The sequence below is a fragment of the Leucoraja erinacea genome, chromosome 2 (genome assembly GCF_028641065.1).
Source record: "Leucoraja erinacea ecotype New England chromosome 2, Leri_hhj_1, whole genome shotgun sequence".
Lineage (NCBI taxonomy): Eukaryota > Metazoa > Chordata > Chondrichthyes > Rajiformes > Rajidae > Leucoraja > Leucoraja erinaceus.
The window spans coordinates 65614770-65639531 of NC_073378.1; the positions used below are offsets into that span (position 1 = coordinate 65614770).

At 42.9% G+C, this 24762-nt stretch overlaps 1 protein-coding gene across 4 annotated transcripts in view; it reads right to left on the bottom strand.

Annotated features, from left to right (window-relative positions):
- The window catches only part of LOC129710935 (cadherin-18-like), a 757826-nt gene that overhangs the window by 225048 nt on the left and 508016 nt on the right, over positions 1 to 24762 (bottom strand). For all 4 annotated transcript variants that reach the window (XM_055658245.1, XM_055658266.1, XM_055658256.1 and 1 more), the window contains one exon: positions 24132 to 24602. In XM_055658245.1, the coding sequence (XP_055514220.1) occupies positions 24132 to 24353 (222 nt within the window). In that variant the 5' untranslated portion in view covers positions 24354 to 24602. The remainder of the gene's footprint in view (positions 1 to 24131; positions 24603 to 24762) is intronic.

Below are 24762 nucleotides of genomic sequence, written 5' to 3' on the forward strand. Positions count from 1 at the left end.
TTACTTGTTAGAAATGGATGATGAGAGCTGGCATTTTTAATTTATTTTTGTTGCAGGTTTACTTCATATGGGTCATCCGAGATAATTAAAATCCAATGCCATCATAAAAGAATATGGGTTGTACAAAAATGCAGAATTTTCCACATGGGCCATTTGTGTCTGACCTGTTAACGGACAGAGGAAGTTGGATATGCACATTTCTTGTTCGCACCAGTTCAGACATAGCTTTAAAGTGAGAGGTGCAGAGTTTAAAGAAGATGTCAGGGGTAAAAGTGTTTATACACAGAAAGTGAAATGTGCCTGGAATGTGCTGCCAGGGGTGGTGGTGTGGGCAGATATGATAGTGGCGTTTAAGAGGCTTTTAAATAGGCACATGGATAGGAGGGATATGGATCACTTACGGGCAGAGAAGATTAGTTGAAGTTGGCATCATGTCTGTCATGGACATTGTGGAGCAAAGTGCATGTTTCTGTGGTGCACTGTTGTATGTTTGGCCCACTGTGACTATGGGCACAAAAATTCAAAAAATCATTCAAAAATAAGTCTTCCCTTCACCCGTGAAACCAGCTGTATTATTCATTGGAACCTGCCTGAGCAAGTCTCAATCCAGCAAAGGGATTCCATTTCTAGTAGAACTACTTTGGTAATTTATTTACCAGGTCTCTCTTGAATCTGCTAATCCTCTACAACAATTGTAATCTACTTCAACTCTTGAAACACACCCCTCTACAAAGTATTACAGAATAAATAGGCCCTTCAGCCCTACTTGCCCATGCCGACCAAGATCTCCATGAGTCTCACTGCTCGTGTTTGGCCCGTATCCCTCTAAACCTTTTCATTCCATATACTCATCCAAAACATCTTTTAAATGTTATTATAGTACCTGCCTCAACTATCTTCTCTGGAAGCTCATTCCATATACCCACCACCCTCTGTTTGAAAAAAATGGCCATTGTTCCTATTTTCACGAACTTTTCAAATTCCACATTTCTCCTCTCATCTTAAACCTATGTCCTATGGTTCTTGATTCCCCTACTCTGAGTTACAGACTCTGTACTTTCATCCTATCTCTCCCTCATGATTTTATGCACCTCACTAAGATCAACCTTTATCCTTCTGCATTTTAGGGAATAAAGTTCGAGCCTACACAACCTTTCCCTAAAGCTCAGGCACTCAAGTCCTGGTAACATTCTTGTAAATCTCCTTCACACTCGTTTCAGCTTAAGAAGCATTCTTCCTATAGCAAGGTGACCAAACCTGGACACAGTAGTCCAATGTGGACTCACCAACATCTTGTACAACTGTAATATTACACCCAAACTTCTATACTCAATACTCTGACTGGTGAAGACCAATGTACTGAAAACATTCTTTACCATTTACGTATCTACCTGTGGTGTCACTTTCAAGGAAACTGCACTCCTCAATCCCTCTGCTCTGCAACATTTTCCAAGGCCTTGCCATTCACTGTGAAGGTCCTGCCCTGCTTTGATTTCCTATTTCCCTTTTGCCCACCCGATCAAGATCCTGCTGTGATTTTTGATAAACTGACATGCTGACATGTAATTTATGTTAGTTTAGTTGAGAGATACAGCACAGAACCAAGTTCTTCAGCCCACCGAGTCTGCACCGACCAGAGATCCCCATACACTAGCATTATCCTACACACTGGACAATTTACAAATAATTTAGGAATAATTACATAAGCTTAAAATTGGGAGGTGTGTATTCATTGCACTGTGGGCAACTTGATTATAAACATGGATAGTTTTGCCACTGACTGGATAGCATGCAACAAACAAGCTTTTCACTGTACCTCGGTACCCATGACATTAAATTAAATTAAAACTAAAAGTAAATGTACAAACTCCAGCACCCATAGTCAGAATCAAACCCAGGTCTCTGGTTCTGTAAAGTAGCAACTCTACCGCTGCACCTATGGCAAAACTCCATGAACAACATCAATGATGAGCATGGGTTTAGGGTCAGGGTTCTACAGGAAGATGTCTGAAGCAGTCCTGGTGTGCTTCTCAGTCAAATAAATCAGAAACATGCTTCAGTTTGAGTCATTTTTTAAATTGAAAACCTACTTTCTCCGCTTTCCCAGCTCTGATTGCATCCTTGCTCCAATCTTGAACTATATCTCTTCAGCAGAGGATTATTATCATCTGCCAGCAAATTGTGATAGTGCACAACCCTTCTAGTTTATACCCATGGCTCCTTTAGGCTAAAAGTTTCTGATCACTTCGGTACCATATGAATTGGGAAATAATGTAAGCCCAGAATCTAGCTGATGTCTATCTACAAATTGACTTGTTTTATCCCAGTAATGTTACTTGATAACAACTATTTTGCTGTTCCCACCAACTCAGATGCAACTTCTATGCTAGGGCCACATAGCACGACCATTCCCTGTGTGATGCTCATTTTGGAACTGCAGAGAAAGACAGCCCATGCTGTCCTACAGGCAGACAAAAGTGCTGGAGAAACTCAGCGGGTGCAGCAGCTTCTATGGAGGGAAGGAAATAGGAAACGTTTCGGGCCACCCACCCTGGTCCTTCCCAGGTTAACATAACCTTAATAGTTCAGCATATGACTGTGGGCCTTGATTGTTACGTATCTACCTGCCTGCCTTGGAAATAATTTTATTGGGATGCATCAGAGCATGGTTTTGGGAACAGCTCCATCTAAGACCGCAAGAAAGTGCAGAGAATTGTGGACACAAACCAATCTCCCATTGACTCAATCTACACTTTCAACAACTAGGAAGTGGTCCTGAGTGACTATCTACCTCATTGGAGACTCTCGTACTATCTTTAATTGGACTTCACTGGACTTTATCTTGCAGTAAACATTATTCCCCTTATCATGTATCTGTACACTGTGGAAGGCTCAATTGTAATCAAGTGTAGTCTTTCCGCTGAATGGTTAACATGCAACAAAAAGCTTTACACTGTACCTCGGTACATGTGACAATAAACTAAACTAAATATCCTTGCCAACTGCCCATCCATTCCAAAATGAACACGTTCTCCCACTGCCTCATCAATCTGTGACATTGCTCCTCCACTTTTTTTCACCAATTTCCTTCAAAGCACATATCTAGTCTCATATCTGATATCCTCAGCCAACATGGAAATAATCCCCTTTGCCCATTGAGATCCTGCTGACTCTCAAGGTCGATTTATTCTAATCCTACATTCTCATCAGATATGCAACCCCTGATATTGTACTACTCATCTACACAATCAGGGCCATTTGTAGTGGCTAATTAATCTACCAAACAACAAGTCCTTGGGATGCGAGAGGGAGTCATTCAGTCTCAAGGAGAACTTACAAGGTCCTGAACATAAATGCTGATGACCTTCTACACTGCTGATCCTCACCTATCAGGTATAACACTGGACTGATTAGATGTGTGACTGTGCTCAGATTCTTAGCCATTTGTTTCCAACTGTGTTTTGGCTGTCATGGTAATTGTGGCAATAGTTGAGTAAGTTGGGTACCTCTCAGCGTGTATGAGCAGATTTGCATCTTTAATCCATTTACAACCACTAAAACAGCTGGTTGGCCAAAATACGGAGCCTCTAGCACGTGGGATCAGTAGACTATTTTGTACAAATTGCTGATCAGGGATGTGCATAGATCTGGCTTTACTCTACTGGACTGTTGGTAAGAAAATAATTTGACTGCATATTTGCACTTTGCACATTTGACAATAAAACACCATTGAACCATTCAAGACCAAGATCATTAACTACTGAACACCAAGGGAATCAAGATCTTGCGAATGAGGGTAAATGCAGATGAAATAGAGTTTCAGCCAATATCTGATGAATGGTTGCACAGCATTGTTGGGCTATACACATGTTATCCTGCTCTTATCACATACTTACATTACATTGAATAGATACACGTTAATGCTGCAGTTTCTCTGAAACTATTCTGCTCTGTGAGTCAGCATAATTAATAACTGTATCCTTATTTCTGATGTAGCAATAAAGAAATACATTGGATGTTATTGTATTGTAGTATTGTATTGTAGCTCCTTTTTCTTTCTTGAGTTTATCTAATATTTATCAAATACTACACCCCTGTGCATTCAGGCTGATTGTATGGAAACAGTATGGAACAGTAACTGGAAACCTTTTAAGTTGTTGTTTAAGGCATGATGACTCAAATATCAGTGTGGGCATCAAAAAGGAAATAGGAACATTTTCCAATTTGCATGCTTTAAGAATTCAAATTCGGAGATCAGTCAAATCCCAAAGGTCTCTTGCCATTGAAATGAATGGACATTAAATCCAAATGCGATTATGGAGCCCCATGCCTGAATTACCAAGATTAATTCTAATGTATTAAGACTCATACTGGAAGAATTAATTTGTATGTGCAGCCTTCACGTTAAATACTTAGGATAGAAGTCTAATAGAGTCATAGAGTCAAACAATGGAAACAAGCCCTTCAGTCCAACATGCCCACACCAACATGCCCCATCAACACTAGTCCCATCCGCTTGTGTTTGGCCCATATCCCTCTAAACCTATCGTGTCCATGTACCAGTCCAAATCTTTCTTAAAAGTTGCGATGGTACCTGCATCAAAGACCTCCTCCAGCAGCTTGTTCAATACACCCACCACCCTATGTGTAAAAAAGTAACCCTCAGGTTCCTATTAAATCTTACCCCCCTCACCTTAAACCTATGCCCTCTGGTTCTCGATTCCCCTACTCTGGACAAGAGACTCTGTGGGTTTACGTTTACCTGATCTATTCCTCTCATGATTTTATACACCGCTATAAGATCAAACCTCATCCTCCTGCGGGCCAAAGAATAAAGCCCTAGCCTGCTCAATCTCTCCCTTTAGCCCAGTCCCTCCAATCCTGGCAACATCCTTGTAAATCTTCTCTGCACCCTTTCCAGTTGAACAACATCTTTCCTATAATATGGTGACGAAAACTGAACACAATACTCTGAATGTGGCCTCACCAATGTCTTACATAACTGTAACATGGCCTCCCAACTTCCATACTCAATACACTGATTGAGGAAGGCCAATGTGCCACAAGACTTTTTGTCCACCCTCTCTACCTGTGACGCCGCTTTCATGGAACCATGTACCTGCATTCCTAGATTCCTCTGCTCTACACTCTCCAAAGCCCTACCATTCACTGTGTAGGTCCTGCCTGTAGATCAATCACTATTGCTGATTGTGATCCATGTCTGGTCTTGTTATTGCCGATCCGATCCATGATCCATACAGGATTTTCACCATGCCATCTGGTGGTACGCAGTAGCTAAGTCTCAGTTTAATCTACGATACCGAGCCTTACAGAAGCCGATGTTATGGTCTCTGTTTGTATTCTTAATAAAGTATTTTTTATGAAGTTTAATGACTTAAAGTGTTACTCATACTTCATACACTGCCCATGTTAGACTTCCCAAAATTCAACACCTCACATTTCTCTGTATTATATTCCATCAACCATTCCTCAGCCCACCTGCCCAACTGATGAAGAAACTGCTTCAATTTTTTGACAGCATATTATTGCTCCATTCCCCTTCATATGGTCATCATCTCTGTCAAAGCAAGATGTTGTTTTTTTTCTGTCCAGTCAATCAATGCTAAGAGGTTTATTCGAATTATAGATAAACTGTACCCATTAGAGTAGACTGCAGGGTAAAATCATCATTTGAAATGTTTCTGCGGCATCGTAATGCAAATTCTTTCCCGAGACATTTGTGTATTAGCTGCTTGCAATCTGAATTGATTTTTTGGATGAGAGGCAAATGCCCTGGGTTTTTTTTAAATGCAGAAAAGGAAAGAAGCAAATGTTGTGTTATTATAGTATTAACTGAGGTCGACAGTAATTCATTGATATACTGTTGCCTTTGACCTATTGAACGATTGATAATCATTTGTTCCGTAATCTAACCTCCACAGGACATATTTCAACATGACCTAGTTTACATCCAAGAATAATTAGTAATTTTTTGGATAAGTTTCCCATCTTGTTTAAAGGTCAGAGTGCACTGATGCGTGGCACTGTTGATGCAGATGGTGGATTTTATTCATTTACAGCTTGGAAACAGCTTTTAAATATGTCAATGGATAAACTCTTTGGTTTCAGTTTCTCAGTAGAATTGGGAATAATATTCCTTCTATCAGTTGATCTTCTTTCTCTTTATCAAATCCTACAGCTAAAGAAGAAGCTTCATTAATATTGAGTGTGTTGATCCTCTAATTATAGCAGAGGAGCTCAATAAGCACGAATGATTCAGAACCAAACCTTTTCCAATTTAGTATTCTGTATGCAATGCTACACAGTGGTCTCCCGTGCACTTGAGACATCAAAGGCAGATTAAATAATCAGTTTGAAGAGCACCTGCACTCAGATCGCAGCAGTGACCCAAGTTTCCAGTTATCTGCCATTTTAATTCACCATACCACTCTGGCCTCTCTGTCAGTGACCTCCCGCACTTACAACAAGGCCCAATGTAAAATCAAGAAACACCTCAACTTTTACCCGTGCGCCTTGCCCTTGTATTCTCCAATGTTAGATAACTTGTTCCTTTTTCTATTGCACAATGTACAAGATGTATTGTGATGCAATGCCACAGAAAAACATTGCAAAGGGTTATTTCACCCGTCAGTCTCTTTTGATAGGTACAGTTTATCTATAATCCAAATAAACTCAGCATTTATCTATAATCCCAATAAATTCAGCATTGAACGGACAACTGCTGTGACAGAAATAATGACCGTATGAAGGAGAATGACCGTGTGAAGAGAGTCGGCGATGGCAGAGCATGCTGCAACAAAGGGAAACAGGCATTTATGGCCGGCTGCAGCTTGGTCTGTGAACATGGCGCCACAACTTGGTAACTCTTGCATATGGACTCAGTCAGTTGTTTCTATGCATTCGGTATAGAATCAGGGTTGTTTACAGTATGTAATGCAAAAATCTTACTGTGCGCAAAAATAATGAATTTCACGGTACCTTGGTACAAGTGGTAGTAAAATAACCATTGAACCATTGAGAATGGAGCTATTTCTTTTCAGAATTGCCATTTCGAAAAATCTCACCTGGCCATGTTTCTCCCTTTCTTCTCTTGCTTCTTTCTTTCCTTCTTAAATTCTCACCTGATTTGTATGCATCAGTTGCACAGACTACACAACATGACCAAGACTTTGACCGAGACTTCCTCACATTCTTGTTTTAATTCTGAGTGGCCAACTTTTCACTTTGAAAAAGTGATGGCTGATGCCAGGCACCAGAGCCTGGGAAAAATATCATCCCAGCAGCCACTATGTAAAGCCTCATATCTGTATGTTACATTAAAATACATAGAAACATAGAAACATAGAAATTAGGTGCAGGAGTAGGCCATTCGGCCCTTCGAGCCTGCACCGCCATTCAATATGACCATGGCTGATCATCCAACTCAGTATCCCGTACCTGCCTTCTCTCCATACCCCCTGATCCCCTTAGCCACAAGGGCCACATCTAACTCCCTCTTAAATATAGCCAATGAAGTGGCCTCAACTACCCTCTGTGGCAGAGAGTTCCAGAGATTCACCACTCTCTGCGTGAAAAAAGTTCTTCTCATCTCGGTTTTAAAGGATTTCCCCTTTATCCTTAAGCTGTGACCCCTAGTCCCTGGACTTCCCTAACATCGGGAACAATCTTCCTGCATCTAGCCTGTCCAACCCCTTAAGAATTTTGTAAGTTTCTATAAGATCCCCTCTCAATCTTCTAAATTCTAGAGAGTATAAACCAAGTCTATCCAGTCTTTCTTCATAAGACAGTCCTGACATCCCAGGAATCAGTCTGGTGAACCGTCTCTGACGATTCACCAGACTGATACAATTTGAATCATCATGAAAATCAATTTGTGCTGGGTTATAGGCAGAAATCTCTTAAATATTTGTATTTCTGTGTATTCTAGCTAATAACTGTTGTTTGAACATATGGCTGGTAATCTGGCCATTATCATATTATTGTTCAAGAGATGTTGTGTGCTAACATTGTCTGTTATGTTTCTACATTACTTCTTCTACATGACAGTAACCACATTTCAAACAAATGTTTTTAATTGATTGATAATATATAAATACTGCTTTAACTTAAATATATTAAAAAAAATAAAAATTAAAATCCTGCTCATTTTAACACAATATCTATCGATCTATTATTATATAAAAGTCTGTGCCTGCCGCCTGCCGTCCGTCCAGGTGCCTTTCTGCCTTTTGATTTGTTTCCATCGTTTGATGTCACACTGCCCAATGCTCGCAGATATCCAATCGGAATGGAACCATTTACATGTACGGCTGCTGGCTGCATTTCTTCCTTTGATTCACTGCAACTCCGAAAGCAGACGCAGAATCGCCAACATCTTTTCCATTTCGGTAGAGATTTCACTTTTCTTTCTAAGTATCTGCTCCTCATTACATTTCGTCCGGTTTAAGTACACGTTTTTAATCAAATCCTCCCCCCCCCCCAATATTTCAGAAATAAACTGGCTTCTCACCCATAGAATCAGCACCAGCCCCAGCTCATGGTGAACGTTCCATCGTGTGATGTCACAATGCCCAATGTTCACAGATGTCCAATCGGAATGGATTCATTTACATATGCATTTGCAGGAGCCCCAGCACCTGGTGAACGTTCCATTGTGTGATGTCACAATGCTCAATGTTCAAAGACATTGTTGCCATAGAGGGAGTACAGAGAAGGTTCACCAGACTGATTCCTGGGATGGCAGGACTTTCATATGAAGAAAGACTGGATAGACTCGGCTTGTACCCGCTAGAATTCAGAAGATTGAGGGTGGATCTTATAGAAATGTACAAAGTTCTTAAGGGGTTGGACAGGCTAGATGCAGGAATATTGTTCTGGATGTTGGGGAAGACCAGAACAAGGGGTCACAGTTTAAGGATAAGGGGTAAATCTTTTAGGACCGAGATGAGAAAAACATTTTTCACACAGAGAGTGGTGAATCTCTGGAATTCTCTGCCACAGAAGTTAGTTGAGGCCAGTTCATTGGCTATATTTAAGAGGGAGTTAGATGTGGCCCTTGTGGCTAAAGGGATCAGGGGAGATGGAGTGAAGGCAGGTACAGGGTATGAGTTGGATGATCAGCCATGATCATATTGAATGGTGGTGCAGGCTCGAAGGGCCGAATGGCCTACTCCTGCACTTAATTTCTATGTTTCTATGTTTCCCTCTCCTCACCCCTCTCCCTCTCCCACCCATCCCTCTCTCCCCCACCCCCCTTCCCTCTCTACCACCACCCTCTTCCCCCTACCCCTCTGTCCCTCTTCCACCACTCCCCCTACCCCTCCCTCCCCACTCTTCCAATTGCTATCCCATTACCCCACCCCTCTCCATCCCCCACCCCTCTCTCTCTTCCTCTCTCTCCCCGACCCCCCTTCCCCTACCCCTTTGTCCCTCGTCCACCACTCCCCCGTCCCTCTTCCACCACTCCCGCTACCCCTCTACCCCTCCCTCCCTCCCCACTTTTCCACTTCTCTCTCCCCTTTCTCTCCCCCCCTTCCCTCGCCTCACCCCTCTCCGTCTCCCATCTCTCTCTCCCCCCCCCCCCCTTCCCTCTCTACCACACCCCCTTCCCTCTCTCCCCCCGCCCCCTTCCCCCTATCCCTCTGTCCCTCTTCCATAACTCTCCCTATCCCTCTCCTCCTCCCTCCCCACTCATCCACTTCTCTCCCCCTTCCCCTCCACTCTCCCTCCCCAGTCTTTCCCCTCTCTCCCCCCCCCCTCTCCCCCTCCCTCCCTCCCTCCTCCTCCCCTCCTTCCCCATTCCCCCCTCCCCACATCTCTCTCCCCATCTCTCACCCCCTACCCCCGCTGTCCATTCCCTCCCAAATCTATCCCGTTTCCTCCTCCTCCTCTCCCCTCCCTCCCCTCTCTTCTCACCCCCCCCCCCCCCCCCCCCGCAAACGCCGTTGGGGAAACAGACCAAACGGGTCTGCACTTGGTCTAGTATAATTCTAAAACTCTCATCTTGTATGTGTGTTTATGTGTACATCTTTACACCTTCGCAAAAACACTACGTAGTAACGATAACTTTTTTATATATTCTGATTCATATTTTTCCTTTCCAGGCAGAGATTACCTTCACTGAACATTTTCTGCTTTATTTCTCGACTTATTCTACCCCCCGGATTATTCACACCACCTCTAAAAAGACGCCGCCGATGGAACAAAGATGAAGTCAGGGCCTGCCCAGAGATGAAGTCGGGGCCTGGACTGGAGACTGCGTCGGACAAACTGACAGAGAAGAATCAGAAAACCCCAGCTCGAAAAGACATCAAACATAGAAACATAGAAAATAGGTGCAGGAGGAGGCCATTGAGCCCTTCGAGCTATTCATTGTGATCGTGGCTGATCGTCCCCTATCAATAACCCATGCCTGCCTTCTCCCCATATCCCTTGACTCCACTAGCCCCTAGAGCTCTATCTAACTCTCTCTTAAATCCATCCAGTGACTTGGCCTCCACTGCCCTCTGTGGCAGGAAATTCCATAAATTCACAACTCTCTGGGTGAAAACGTTTTTTCTCACCTGTCTTAAATGACCTCCCCTTTATACTAAGACTGTGGCCCCTGGTTCTGGATTCACCCAACATTGAGAACATTTTTCCTGTATCTAGCTTGTCCAGGGCTTTTATAATTTTATTTGTTTCTACAGGATATCCCCTCATCCTTCTAAACTACAGTGAATACAAGCCTAGTCTTTTCAATCTTTCCTCATTTGACAGTCCAGCCATCCCAGGGATCAATCTCGTGAACCTACGCTGCACTGCCTCAATCACAAGGATGTCCTTCCTCAAATTAGGAGACCAAAACTGTACACAATACTCCAGATGTGGTCTCACCAGAGCTCTATACAACTGCAGAAGAACATCTTTACTCCTATACTGAAATCCTCTTGCTATGAAGGCCAACATTCCATTAGCTTTCTTCACTGCCTGCTGTACCTGCACGTCAACTTTTAGTGACCGGTGTACAAGGACACCCAGGTCTCGCTGTAGCTCCCCCTTACCTAACCTAGCCCCATTGAGATAATAATCTTCCCCTTGTTTTTGCCGCTAAAGTGGATAACCTCACATTTATCCATATTATACTGCATCAGCCATGCATCTGCCCACTCACTCAACCTGTCCAGGTCACCCTGCAACCTCCTAACATCCTTTTCACAGTTCACACTGCACCCAACTTTGTGTCATCCGAAAACTTGCTAGTGTTGCTCCTAATTCCCTCTTCCAGATCATTAATATATATGGTAAACATTTGCAGCCCCAGCACCGAGCCTTGCAGCACTCCACTTGCCACTGCCTGCCATTCTGAAAAGGACCCGTTCACTCCTACTCTTTGCTTCTGGTCTGCCAACCAATTTTCTATCCATGTCAACACCCTACCCCCAAAACCATGTGCTCTAATTTTAGTCTCCCGTGCGGGATCTTATCAAAGGCTTTCTTAATGTCCAGATACACTACATCCACTGGCACCCCTTCATCCATTTTACTTGTCACATCCTCAAAAAACTCCAGAAGTTTAGTAAAGCTTGATTTCCCTTTCATAAATCCATGTTGACCTGGACTAATCCTTTTACTGCTATCCAAATGCCTCATTATTACTTCTTTAATAATTGACTCCAGCATCTTTCCCACCACCGAAGTCAGGCTAACTGGTCTGTACTTTCCCGTTTTCTCCTCATTAGCTATCCTCCAATCCACAGGAACTGATCCTGAATCTATTGAACATTGGAAAATGATCACCAATGCGTCCACTATTTCTAGAGCCACCTCCCTGAGGACCCTGGGATGCAGACCATCAGGCCCAGGGGATTTATCGTCCTTCAGTCCCATTAGCCTACCCAATACTATTTCTCACCTAATGAACATTTCTTTCAGTTCCTCTACCCCCTTAGATCCTCTGTTCTCCAGTACATCTGGGAGATTGGTTGTGTCTTCATAGTGAAGACAGATCCGAAGTACCTATTCAACTCTTCTGCCATTTCCTTGTTGCCTGTAATAATTTCACCCGTGTCTGCCTTCAAGGGACCCACATTTGACTTTGCTACTCTTTCCCCCTTAACATATCTAAAGAAGCTTTTACTGAGCGTCTTTATATTCCTGGCCAGCTTCCCTTCGTACTTCATCTTTTCAGCCCGTATTGTCCGTTTTGTTTCCTTCTGTTGTCCTATGAAAGTTTCCCAATCCTCTGGCTTCCGGCTACTCTTTGCTGTGTTATACATCTTTTCTTTTAGTTTTATTCTATTCCTAACTTCTCTTGTCAGCCACGGTTGCCTCGTACTCCCTTTAGAATCTTTCTTCCTTTTTGGAATTAAATTATTCTGCGTCTTCCAGATTATGCCCAGAAATTCCTGCCATTGCTGTTCCACCGTCATTCCTGCTAGGATCCCTTTCAAGTCTACCTTGGCCAGCTCCCCTCTCATGCCTTCATAGTCCCCTTTGTTCAACTGCATCACTGACACTTCCGATTTAACCTTCTCCTTCTCAAATTGCAGATTAAAACTAATCATATTATGATCACTACCTCCAAGCGGTTCCTTTACCTCGAGTTCTCTTATCATCTCTGGTTCATTGGACAACACTAAATCCAGAATTGCCTTTTATCTGGTCGGCTCCATTACAAGCTGCTCTAAGAATCCATCGCAGAGGCATTCTACAAACTCTCTTTCTTGGGGTCCTGAACCAACCTGATTTTCCCAGTCTACCTGCATATTGAAATCCCCCATCCAGTTTTAACTCCTGCTGCAACTTACACCCTATATCTGGGCTACTATTTGGGGGTCTGTAGATAACACCAATTAGTGTCTTCTTGCTTTTACAATTCCTCAACTTAATCCACAGTGACTCTACCTCGTCAGTCCCTATGTCTTCCCTCGCAAGGGACTGAATTCCATCCCTCACCAGCAGAGCTACCCCCGCCTCCTCTGCCCACCTGCCTGTCCTTTCTATAGGATGTATAACCCTGAATATTAAGTTCCCAGGCCCGATCCTCTTGCAGCCACGTCTCAGTAATCCCCGCAATGTCATATCTACCAACCTCTAATTTAGCCTCGAGCTAATCTACTTTACATTTATACTTTGCGCATTCATATACAATACTTTTAATTCCTTATGCATCTCACCTTTCACATCGATCCCTATTACACTTGGCCATATTCTCCTATCCCTTTGTGAGCTTCTTTTCCCATTAATTCTGGGGTCATTAACCATCCCTTTACTCTCTTTCCCTTTAACTCTGCCATCAACTATACCATTCGACACCCCACCCCCCTTATTCAGTTTAAAACCATCAGTGTAGCAGTGGCAAACCTGCCTGCCAGAATGCTGGTCCCCCACCTGTTAAGATGCAATCCGTCCCTTTTGTACAGTTCCCCTTTACTCCAAAACAGATCACAGTGATCTAATAATCTAAATCCCTGCCCCCTGCACCGGTTCCTCAGCCACAAATTCAGGTCCCGTATCTCCCTGGTCCTCCTCTCGCCAGCACGAGGAACTGGAAGCAAACCGGAGATAACAACCCTGGAGGTCCTGCTTTTCAGCATTTTTCCGAGCTCTCTAAAGTCACGCTGCAGAATATTCATCCCCTTCTTTCTGACATCGTTTGTGCCGACATGCACTACCACTTCCAGCTGTTCACCTTTGCCCTTGAGGATTTTCCGCACTCTGTCCATGACATCCTGGATCCTGGCACCAGGAAGGCAGCACACCATCCTCGCATCCCATCTGTTCCTGCAGAAACCCCTGTTCGTACCTCTCACAATGGTACACAACCCCCTCCCCTCCCCCCCAGGTTATTCACACTCCCCCCCCTAATTTAAAAAATATATATTAATTCATTTTATCTTTCATTAATGGAATAATAAAAGAGCTTAATCTTTCAACTTTTCGGTGGTATTTCTCAAAGCCAAATATAGAATTTTGATGCTGCCACGTATCACTAATTAGTTTTATAATATTTTTTTTTCATCTTAAAACACGCATTACCTGTCATGAGGCACATTTGTTATGTTTAAACACCTGCATATGGCACAGAAATGGAAAACAATTTAAGATCTTTTTAAACCAAGGGTAATAAAGGTCTTAAATTATCTGTTTAGTCCCCTAGAGACAATAAAGATGATGTTACATCATTCAATTTTAATTGTTTCAATGTTATACTTGTCTCTGCAGTCACCTGGTATGGTTCAACTCACTATGCAATGCATTTGTTTCATTCAGAAGTACAATAGAAACTTGAATTAATGGCAATTTACATTTGTACAGAAAGCATTGAACAAGAACAGGCCATTCAATCCACAATGTGTGTGCTGAACATGGTGCCGAGCTAATTTCCTCTTAAACGCTACGATTGTATTGTATTTGCATCCATGACCATTACTGGCAGCACGTTCCAGGCACCTACTATATCTATGTGAAAAATAAACTTGTCCTGCACACCTCTTTTAAACTTTCCTCCGCTGATCTTGATCCTATGCCCTCTAGTCTTTGGCAATGCAATCCTGGGAAAAGGGTTGTGACTGTCTCCCCTCGATGCCTCTCATAATTGTATATACTTCTATCAGATCACCCCTTGGCCTCCAAAGCTCCAGGGACCACAATCTCAGTTTGTGTAATTTAAGTTTGTTTTTAATGTATGTATAATAAGCCTTGGGATTATCTAGTATCTGATGTTTCATGGCAGTTCGAGTTGCATGCTTAAGTTATTTCCTGCTTATCTGGCCATATTCACCTTGAAATTCATCCCTGATCAGAAGCACTAAATGTGCTTATGTTTATATATCACCAAAATGTATTTCAGTAGCAGAATGCAAAATATAGCCACAATTATGTGGAACATTTAGTATAGGCAACAGTGGACAATTTCTAGGCAATTGCCTTTTAACAGCACAGGTAACCCTGGAACTCAAAATACACTCCCTTTGATGTATAATTGAGAAATTAGCCATGATGTTGAAAATATTACTGCTCAATAAACTGTGATAGTAATGTGTAGATGATATACATAGCGCACAATACAAAGTCGTATGAATGCCACTCTATTAAAGAACTGCTGTGCACATTGTTAGTATTCACTGGTAGCATAAAGTTTCATTTGTCAATCACTCCGTAATATCTGATTAGGATGGGAATTCTTTTGGTCTCACTTCACTGGTATGTCAAAAATATTCCAAGCTAAAAAATGACAATCTCTTTATGTAGAATTCAAATATATTATACAGTAAAATCTTACATAGGACATGAATTCAACCAACATGAAATCCAAATATGCACCATCCATTAATAGAACATAGTTGAGTATAAGAGCAAAGAGGTCCTCCTGCAGTTGCACAGGGCCCTAGTGAGACCAGATCTGGAGTACTGTGTGCAGTTTTGGTCTCCAAACTTGAGGAAGGACATTCTTGCTATTGAGGGAGTGCAGTGTCGGTTCACAAGGTTAATTCCCGGGATGGCGGGACTTACATATGTTGATAGATTGGAGCGGCTGGCCTTGTATACTCTGGAATTTAAAAGGATGAGAGGGAATCTTATTGAAACATATAAGATTATTAAGGGTTTGGACACACTAGAGGCAGGAAACATGTTCCCAATTTGGGGGAGCCCAGAACCAAGGCCATGGTTTAAGAATAAGTGGTAAGCCATTTAGAGAGTTGTAAGTGTATGGAATTCTCTGCCTCAGGGGGCGGTGGAGGCTGGTTCTCTGGATGCTTTCAAGAGAGAGTTAGACAGAGCTCTTAGGGATAGCGGAGTTAAGGGATATGGAAAGAAGGCAGGAACGGGGTACTGATTGTGGATGATCAGCTATGATCACATTGAATGGCGGTGCTGGCTCTAAGTGCCGAATGCCCTACTCCTGCACCTATTGTCTATTGTCTATTATACAATAGACAATAGGTGCAGGAGTAGGCCATTCGGCCTTTCGAGCCAACACCGCCATTCAATGTGATCATGGCTGATCATCCCCAATCAGTACCCCGTTCCTGCCTTCTCCCCATATCCCCTGACTCCGCTATTTTTCAGATCCCTATCTAGCTCTCTCTTGAAAGCATCCAGAGAACCGTCCTCCACCGCCCTCTGAGGCAGAGAATTTCACAGACTCACCACTTTCTGTGAGAAAAAGTGTTTCCTTGTGTCCGTTCTAAATGGCTTACTCCTTATTCTTAAACTGAGGACTCCCCCAACATTGGGAACATGTTGTTCAGATTCAGATTCAGATTCAATTTTAATTGTCATTGTCAGTGTACAGTACAGAGACAACGAAATGCAATGTTTAAGAAGGAACTGCAGATGCTGGAAAATCTAAGGTAGACAAAAGTGTTGGAGAAACTCAGCAGGTGCAGCATCATCTATGGAGCAAAACAAATAGGCAACGTTTCGGGCTGAAACCCTTCTTCAGACTGATGTAGGGTGGGGGGTGGGGGGGCCGGGGAGAAGAAAGGAGAAAGGAAGAGGAGGAGCCCGAGGGCTGAGGGCTTAGAAGGGGAGGAGACAGCAAGGGCTACCGTAAATTGGAGAAGTCAATGTTTATGCCGTTGGGGTGCAAACTGCCCAAGCGGAATATGAGGTGCTGCTCCTCCAATTTCAAGTGGTGCTCACTGGCCATGGAGGAGGCCCAGGACAGAAAGATCAAATTCGGAATGGGAGGGGGAGTTGAAGTGCTGAGCCACCGGGAGATCAGGTTGGTTAATGCGGACCGAGCTGAGGTGTTCGGCGAAACGATCGCCAAGCCTACGCTTGGTCTCACCGATGTAGATCAGCTGACATCAAGAGCAGCGGATGTAATAGATGAGGTTGGAGGAGATGCAGGTGAACCTCTGTCGCACCTAGAACGATTGCTTGGGTTCTTGAATGGAGTCGAGGGGGGAGGTAAAGCGACAATTTTAGCATCTCTTGCGGTTGCAATGGATAGTGCCCGGGGAGGGGGTGGTGCGGGAGGGAAGGGAAGAATTGACCAGGGAGTTACGGAGGGAGCGGTCTTTGCTGAAAGCAGACGGGGGGGAGATGGGATGATGTGGCGAGTGGTGGGGTCACGTGGAGGTGGCGAAAATGATGCAGGACTATTTGTTGTATGTAACGCCTAGCGGAGTGAAAGATGTGGACTAGAGGGACGTTGCCTTGTTACAAATGGGGAGATGGGGAGAGAGAGCAGTGTTATAGGGTATTGTTACTTTAAATCCCTTCATTCAAATCATTGATGTATTTTGAAATAGCTGCGGTCCCAGCACCGAGCATTGCGGTACCTCACTAGCCATTGCCTGCCATTCTGAAAGGGGCCCGTTAATCCCTACTCTTTGTTTCCTGTCTGCCAACCACTTCTCTCTCCATGTCAGCACTCTACCCCCAATACCATGTGCCTAATTTTGCCCACTAATCTCCTATGTGGGACCTTATCAAACACTTTCTGAAAGTCCAGGTATACTACATGCACTGGTTCTCCCTTGTCCATTTTCCTAGTTACATCTTCAAAAAATTCCAGAAGATTAGTCAAGCAAGATTTCCCCTTCGTAAATCCATGCTGACTCGGACCGATCCTGTTACTGCTATCCAAATGTTTGGCTATCTCATCTTTTATAATTTACTCCAGCATCTTCCCCATCACAGATGTCAGGCTAACTGATCTATAATTCCCTGTTTTCTCTTTCCTGCCTTTATTAAAAAGTGGGATAACATTAGCTACCCTCCAATCCACAGGAACTGATTCTGAGTCTATAGAACATTGGACAATTATCACCAATGCATCCACAATTTCTAGAGCCACTTCCTTAAGTACCCTGGGATGCAGACCATCAGGCCCTAGGGATTTATCAGCCTTCAGTCCCATCAGTCTATCCAACCTCATTTCCTGCCTAATGTGGATTTCCTTCAGTTCCTCCGTCACCCCAGACACTCTGGCCACTACTATATCAGGAAGATTGTTTGTGTCCTCCTTAGTGAAGACAGATCCAAAGTACCTGTTCAACTCATCTGCCATTTCCTTGTTCCCCATAATAAATTCACCTTTTTCAGTCTTCAAGGGTCCAACTTCGGTCTTAACTAATTTTTTCCTCTTCACGCACCTAAAGAAGCTTTTACTATCCTGCTTTATATTCTTGGCTAGCTTACCTTCCTACCTCACCATTTTTCTCCGTATTGTCTTTTTGGTTATCTTCTGTTTACTTTAAACATTACACGCTCGTCTTTGCTACATTGCACTTCTTCGCTTTAATTTTTCTACCGTCCCTGACGTCCCTTGTCAGCCATGGTCGCCCCTTTCTCCCCTTGGAATCATTCTTCCTCCTAGGAATGAACCAAACCTGCACCTTCTGTATTATTCCTAGAAACACCTGCCATTTTTGTTCCACTGTCATCCCTGCTAGTGTATCTTTCCAGTCAACTTTGGCCAGCTCCTCCCTCATGGCCCCAAAGTCCCCTTTATTCATCTGAAACACTGACACCTCCAATCTACCCTTCCCCCTCTCCAATTGTAGATTAAACCTGATCATGTTATGGTCACTGCTTCCTAATGGCTCATTAACCTCGAATTCCTTTATCAAATCCGATTCATTACATAACACTAAATCCCGAATTGCCTTCTCCCTAGTAGGCTCCAATACAAGCCGTTCTAAGAATCCATCAGAAAGGCACTCTGCAAAGTCCCTTTCTTAGGTTCCAGTACCAACCTGATTTTCCCAGTCGACCTGCATGCTTAAATCTCCCATAACAGCCACAGCATTACTTTTGCTACATGCCATTTTTAACTCCTGATTCAACTTGTGCCCTATGTCCAGGCTACTGTTTGGGGGCCATTAGGGTATTTTTACCATTACAATCTCCAGGTTCCACGCTCCCCTCCATTGAGTCTGTCCAAAGCAAGCGCTGTCTGCGGAGGGCGCTCAGCATCGCCAAGGACTGCTCTCACCCCAACCATGGACTGTTTACCCTCCTACCATCCGGGAGGCGCTACAGGTCTCTCCGTTGCCGAACCAGCAGGTCGAGGAACAGCTTCTTTCTGGCGGCTGTCACTCTACTAAACAACGTACCTCGGTGACTGCCAATCACCACCACCCCCCCCCCCCCCCCCCCCCCCAACCCTTATTATTTTTTTTTATTCAAATCGTTTGCTATGTCGCTCTTCAAGGGAGATGCTAAATGCATTTCGTTGTCTCTGTACTGTACACTGACAATGACAATTAAAATTGAATCTGAATCTGAATCTGAGTTTCAATGTCACCTCTTGCAAGGGACTGAATTTCATTCCTCACCAACAGGGCAACCCCAACCCCTTAGCCCACCTGTCTGTCTTTTCAATAGGACGTATACCCTTGAATATTCAGTTCCCAACCCTGGCCCTCTTGCAGCCATGTCTCATTACTTCCCACAACATCATTCTTGCCAGTTTCTAACTGAGCCTCAAGCTCGTCCACTTTATTCCTTATATTTTGCGCATTCATATACAGCACTTTGACCTCCATATTCACTTCCCCCCTCGCACCGCTCGCAATTATCAGATGCTGGTTGCTCTGACAAAGTGCTGGGGTAACTCAGCGGGTCAGGCAGCATCTCTAGAGAACATGTGTAGGTGACATTTCGGGCCAGGACACATCTTCAGATATTGTCAAATGTAGATAATTTCATAACTATTCAACATAAGGACCGATTTACAGAGGCCAAATAACTGGGGGTTGTGGGAGGAAACCAAAGTACCCAGCAAAAATCCACGCTGTCACAGAGAGAATGTGCAAACTCTACACAGGCAGCACCCGAGGTCTGAATCAAACTGGGTCCATGAGACAGCAGCTCTACCATCTGTGCCACTGTGTTGCCCATGGTAAGGTGAAGAATTAGAAATCTGCTTTTAGATGTTATCATCCAGAACAATAAATAAAAACATGAATTGGAAATAATAATGGTATTCCAAATATAGGAAGATAATTTTTCATATATTTTTCTATCCACAGTTAGTTTTTTTTATCACTTGACATTCATATCAGTTTGGATTACGTTACAAGATAGTGAAATAAAAAAACTAATACTGCATCAAAGAAATAAAATATGATAATAAACTGACATTGCTATCTACATTTTGACAAACACTATAACTTACGCCTAACTCCTGCATGACACTTAACAGCATTGGGAATTATCTAATCAACCTTTGCTTTGTCAGTCAATATGAGGTGTCTATTATAATTGTTTCCAGCATCTAAGCATATTAGTCAATTTATATTATTGTAGTACATACTCCAATTATAACAAATTATAACTTGTTCTGACATACTCCAATTATAACAAAATTGTCAAATAGTGAGGGGACTGAGAGGTTATTGAAGTCATAGGGTCATAGTGATACAATGTAGAAACAGGCCCTTCAGCCCAACTTGCCCACACCGGCCAACATGTCCCAGCTACACTAGTCCTACCTGCCAGTGTTTGGTCCCTATCCCTCCAAACCTGTCCTATTCATGTATTTGTCTAACTGTTTCTAAAAGTTTGTGATAATCCCTGCCTCAACTACCTCCTCTGTAGCTTGTTCCGTATACCCACCACCCTTTGTGGGAAAAGGTACCCCTCAGATTCCTCTTAAATCTTGTTCCATTCCCCTTAAATCTATGTCCACAGGTCCTTGATTCATCTACTCTAGGGAAGAGAATGTGCATCTACCCAATCAATTCCTCTCATGATTTTATAACCATATAATATAACCATATAACAATTACAGCACGGAAACAGGCCATCTCGACCCTTCTAGTCCGTGCCGAACACATAATCTCCTCTAGTCCCATATACCTGCGCTCAGACCATAACCCTCCATTCCCTTCCCATCCATATAACTACCCAATTTATTTTTAAATGATAAAAACGAACCTGCCTCCACCACCTTCACTGGAAGCTCATTCCACACAGCTACCATTCTCTGAGTAAAGAAGTTCCCCCTCATGTTACCCCTAAACTTCAGTCCCTTAATTCTCATGTCATGTCCCCTTGTTTGAATCTTCCCTACTCTCAGTGGGAAAAGCTTTTCCACGTCAACTTGTTGATCTTATACACCACTATAAGATCAACCCTCGTCCTGCACTCCAAGGAATTGAGTCCCAGCCAACTCAACCCCTCCCCATGCTCAGACCCTCTAGTCCTGGCAACATACTCGTAAGTCTTCTCTGTACCCTTTCCAGCTTGACATCTTTCCTATAACATGGTGCCCAGAACTGAACAAAATACTCTAAATGTGGTCTCAACAATGTCTTATACAACTGCAACATGACCTCCCAACATCTATACTCAATACTCTGACTGAATATTGGAATACCATTATTATGTACCATAAGCCTTTTTGACCACCATATCTACCTGCAACTCGACCTTAAAGGCACCATGGATCTGCACTCCTGGATCCCTCTGTTCTACAACACTTCCCAGAGCCGTACCAATCACTGTGTAGATCCTGCCCATGTCAAACTTCCCAAAATGCAACAACTCATATTTCTCTGTATTAAATTCCATCAAACATTCCTCAGCCCACCTGGCCAATCGATCAAGATCCTGCTCTAATTTTTCAAAACCATTCACTATTTGCAAAACCACTCACATTTGTTTCATCAACAAACTTGCTAATCTTGCCATATGTGTTCTCATCCAAATTATTGACGTAGATGACAAACAATAACGGGCCCATCACCGAACCCTGAGGCACACCACTAGTCACAGGCCTCCTGTCTGGGAAGCAACCTTCCACAATCACCCTCTACTTCCTACCATGAAGCCAATTTTCTATCCATTCAGCTATCTCTCCTTGGATCCCATATAATCTAACCTTCTAGAGCACCTACCATGTAGAACCTTGTCGAATGCCTTACTGAAATCCATATAGACAACATCTTCAGCTCTGCCCTCATCAACCTTTTTGGTCACGTCTTAAAAAACCCACAGATTTGTGAGACACGACCTCTCATGTACAAAACCATGCTGACTGTCCATAATCAGCCCTTGTACGTCTAAATGCCTATCTATACTATCTGTCAGAATACCCTCTTGTAACTTTCCAACTACAGATGTTAAGCTCACTGGCCTATAGTTCCCAGCATTTTCCCCACATCTCTTCTTGAAAAGAGGCAAAACATTTGCCACTCTCCAGTCTTCCGGCACCTATCCTGTATTTAAAGACGACTCATAAATTTCAACCAGGCCTCCCGCAATTTCCTCTCTAGTTTCCCACAATATCCTCTGATCAGGCCCTAGAGATTTGTCTATGTTCATACACAATATTATCTTCAGCAGCTCTTCGACGGTAACACTTGGTTCTTGGTTTTTGGTTTCTTGGTTCTTGGTTTCTTGGTCCTCCAAAATATTCCAAATTGAATTTAAACTGGAGGTGGTGAAGGGAGGGCTTAAGCCAGAAAGGGTTATTGGGAAGAAAGAGCTGCTTTAAATTTAGTTGGGTGGGTAACTATAGTTGGGTGGAGATTATTCCATGCTTTTTGTGCGGGGGAAGAACGAATTGCTGTATACATCTGTCTTTGTAGCTGGGATCACAAATTGGATCGAATGCCCTCGTCTGCTCCTAACACTGACTGCTCTCAAGATACTTCCATTGTCTGCACCGTTTCTCCATCCTCCTGTCTTTCTCCTCGGTAAATACAGAGGAGAAATACTCATTGAGGACCTTGCCCATCTCCTATGGCTCCACACAGAGGTGACCGCTTTGATTCCTGAGGGTCCCACTCAAGTTACTCAAGTTACTCTTTTCCCCCTTATGTATTTATAAAATCTCTTGGGATTGTTCCTAATGCTATCTGCCAGAGCTATCTCTCGGCTTCTTTTTGCCCTTCTGAGTTCCTTATTTTAGTTTACTCCTCGGTTCTCGAAATTCCTCCTGTGATGCACTTGATCCCAGCTGCCTATACCTGCCTCAAGTTTGAACGTTTCCAATACACTCTTTGTCTATGTAGTTTGGAACAACACATTTTAGATACTTTTGGATAAAGTGTACAATAATGAAATAACATCACATAAGGTAGTATGGTGGTTCAGCGGTAGAGTTGCTGCCTCACGGTGCCAGAAGGCCAGGTTTGATCCTGACTATGGATGCTGTCTGTACAGGATTTGTGTGTTCTCCCTGTGACCTGCATGGGTTTCTTCTAAGATCGGTTTCACCCACACTCAAAGACGTACAGATTTGTAGGTTAATTGGCTTGGTATAAATGTAAATTGTCCCTAGTGTGTGTAGGGTAGTGTTAATGTGCAAGGATCGCTGCTCAGCGTGAACTGAGTGAGCCGAAGGCCTGTTTCCGCTCTATATCTCTAAGCTAAACTAAGTGAGCAGGTTGGAAAGTCACAAGGTCATATATCTAAAAATGCATTATTGGTTGGTCATGCTAAACACACTATATAATCATATCAGCACATTGTATTCTGTCTCTTAAATTCATTCAATTGATTTAAGTACTGCCATTCAGAAATAAACTTCCAGGTAATGGAATCATACAGCATAGAATGAAGCAGCTCAACCCATTGTGCTTGTGTTGACTCTTTAAAACATAATATTCAATCCTATTTGTCTGCTCAAATAATATAGACCTCACTTTTTTCAACCAAATTGTCTTTTGGAAGTTATAACTGAAGCTGTTGTTACTACCCTCGCATAGAGTATATTCCAAATAAATTGTTCACTTGTTCTGCAGATACAAATTCACCCCATTTTCTTTCCAATTCTGATAGCCTTAATTAAGTGGCCTCTGGTAAACCACACTCTGACCATTAGAAAATGTTTCTCCACATTTATTCTATCAAATGCTTTCCGACATCATTCAAAGTGAGAGAAAGTGCTCTGAGACTCAAAAGGGCATGCCTCCATGAATTGAGTCCATATCTTTTGGGAATCTGCTTGGACCTTAAATATGGAATAGTTCAGATCCTGGGACATGGTTTGGCTTTTACTGATGGAGAAGGTTCAGACATGTACAATGAGTGCTTGTCAAAATAGGACAACTTGAGAATTTATTAATTATATTTGAATTCTCATGGATCACATGATTACAAAGAGGCAATACTGAAAAGTATACATTTTCTCAACAAGACATTGCAGCAGCTGAATACTTTACCTTGCCTACGTACTGAGCTTCTGGCCCTATGTGTTCTTCTAAAACAAAGAATTGGTTCCAGACCCAACCGCGTTTAGGACGATGATGGACTTGTTTCTCTCCCTCTAAGTGCTTGTTTTGACTTTTTGTAATCTTAATAGAGTTCTGGAGAGTTGATGGGAAGCAAAAAATCCCAAGGCAAAGCAGCACCGGACACAAAGGAAGAATAGGTGGAATTTTCATGGTGAGATCAAGTCCAGCTTGGTTGAAATTCTTCTGGTGTTGGCAGAAGTTTTTCTAAGTGCAACTCCAGCACAGTTAAATCCAATATCAGAAGCCGACCTGAGCAGATCTGAGCACTTCCATGGTTTGACCTTCCACTGGCAAAAATATCTGTATTTATTCACATCATGGAAATAATATCCCATACGCAAGATGCTGCTGGTCCACAGATGACCTTAACAAATCTTCCCAGGACTTAACATGTCTGACCTATTGGAAAGATAAACAGAAATAATAATTAAGCTTTATAATCATGAAAGTTAAATTGTTCTGTTGACTCATTCCCGTAAGGCATTTGAAAAGCATCCACACAACTAGCATTTGCTTAACTTGGCATTTTGTTCGGAACAGACATAGTGGGTCGAAGGGC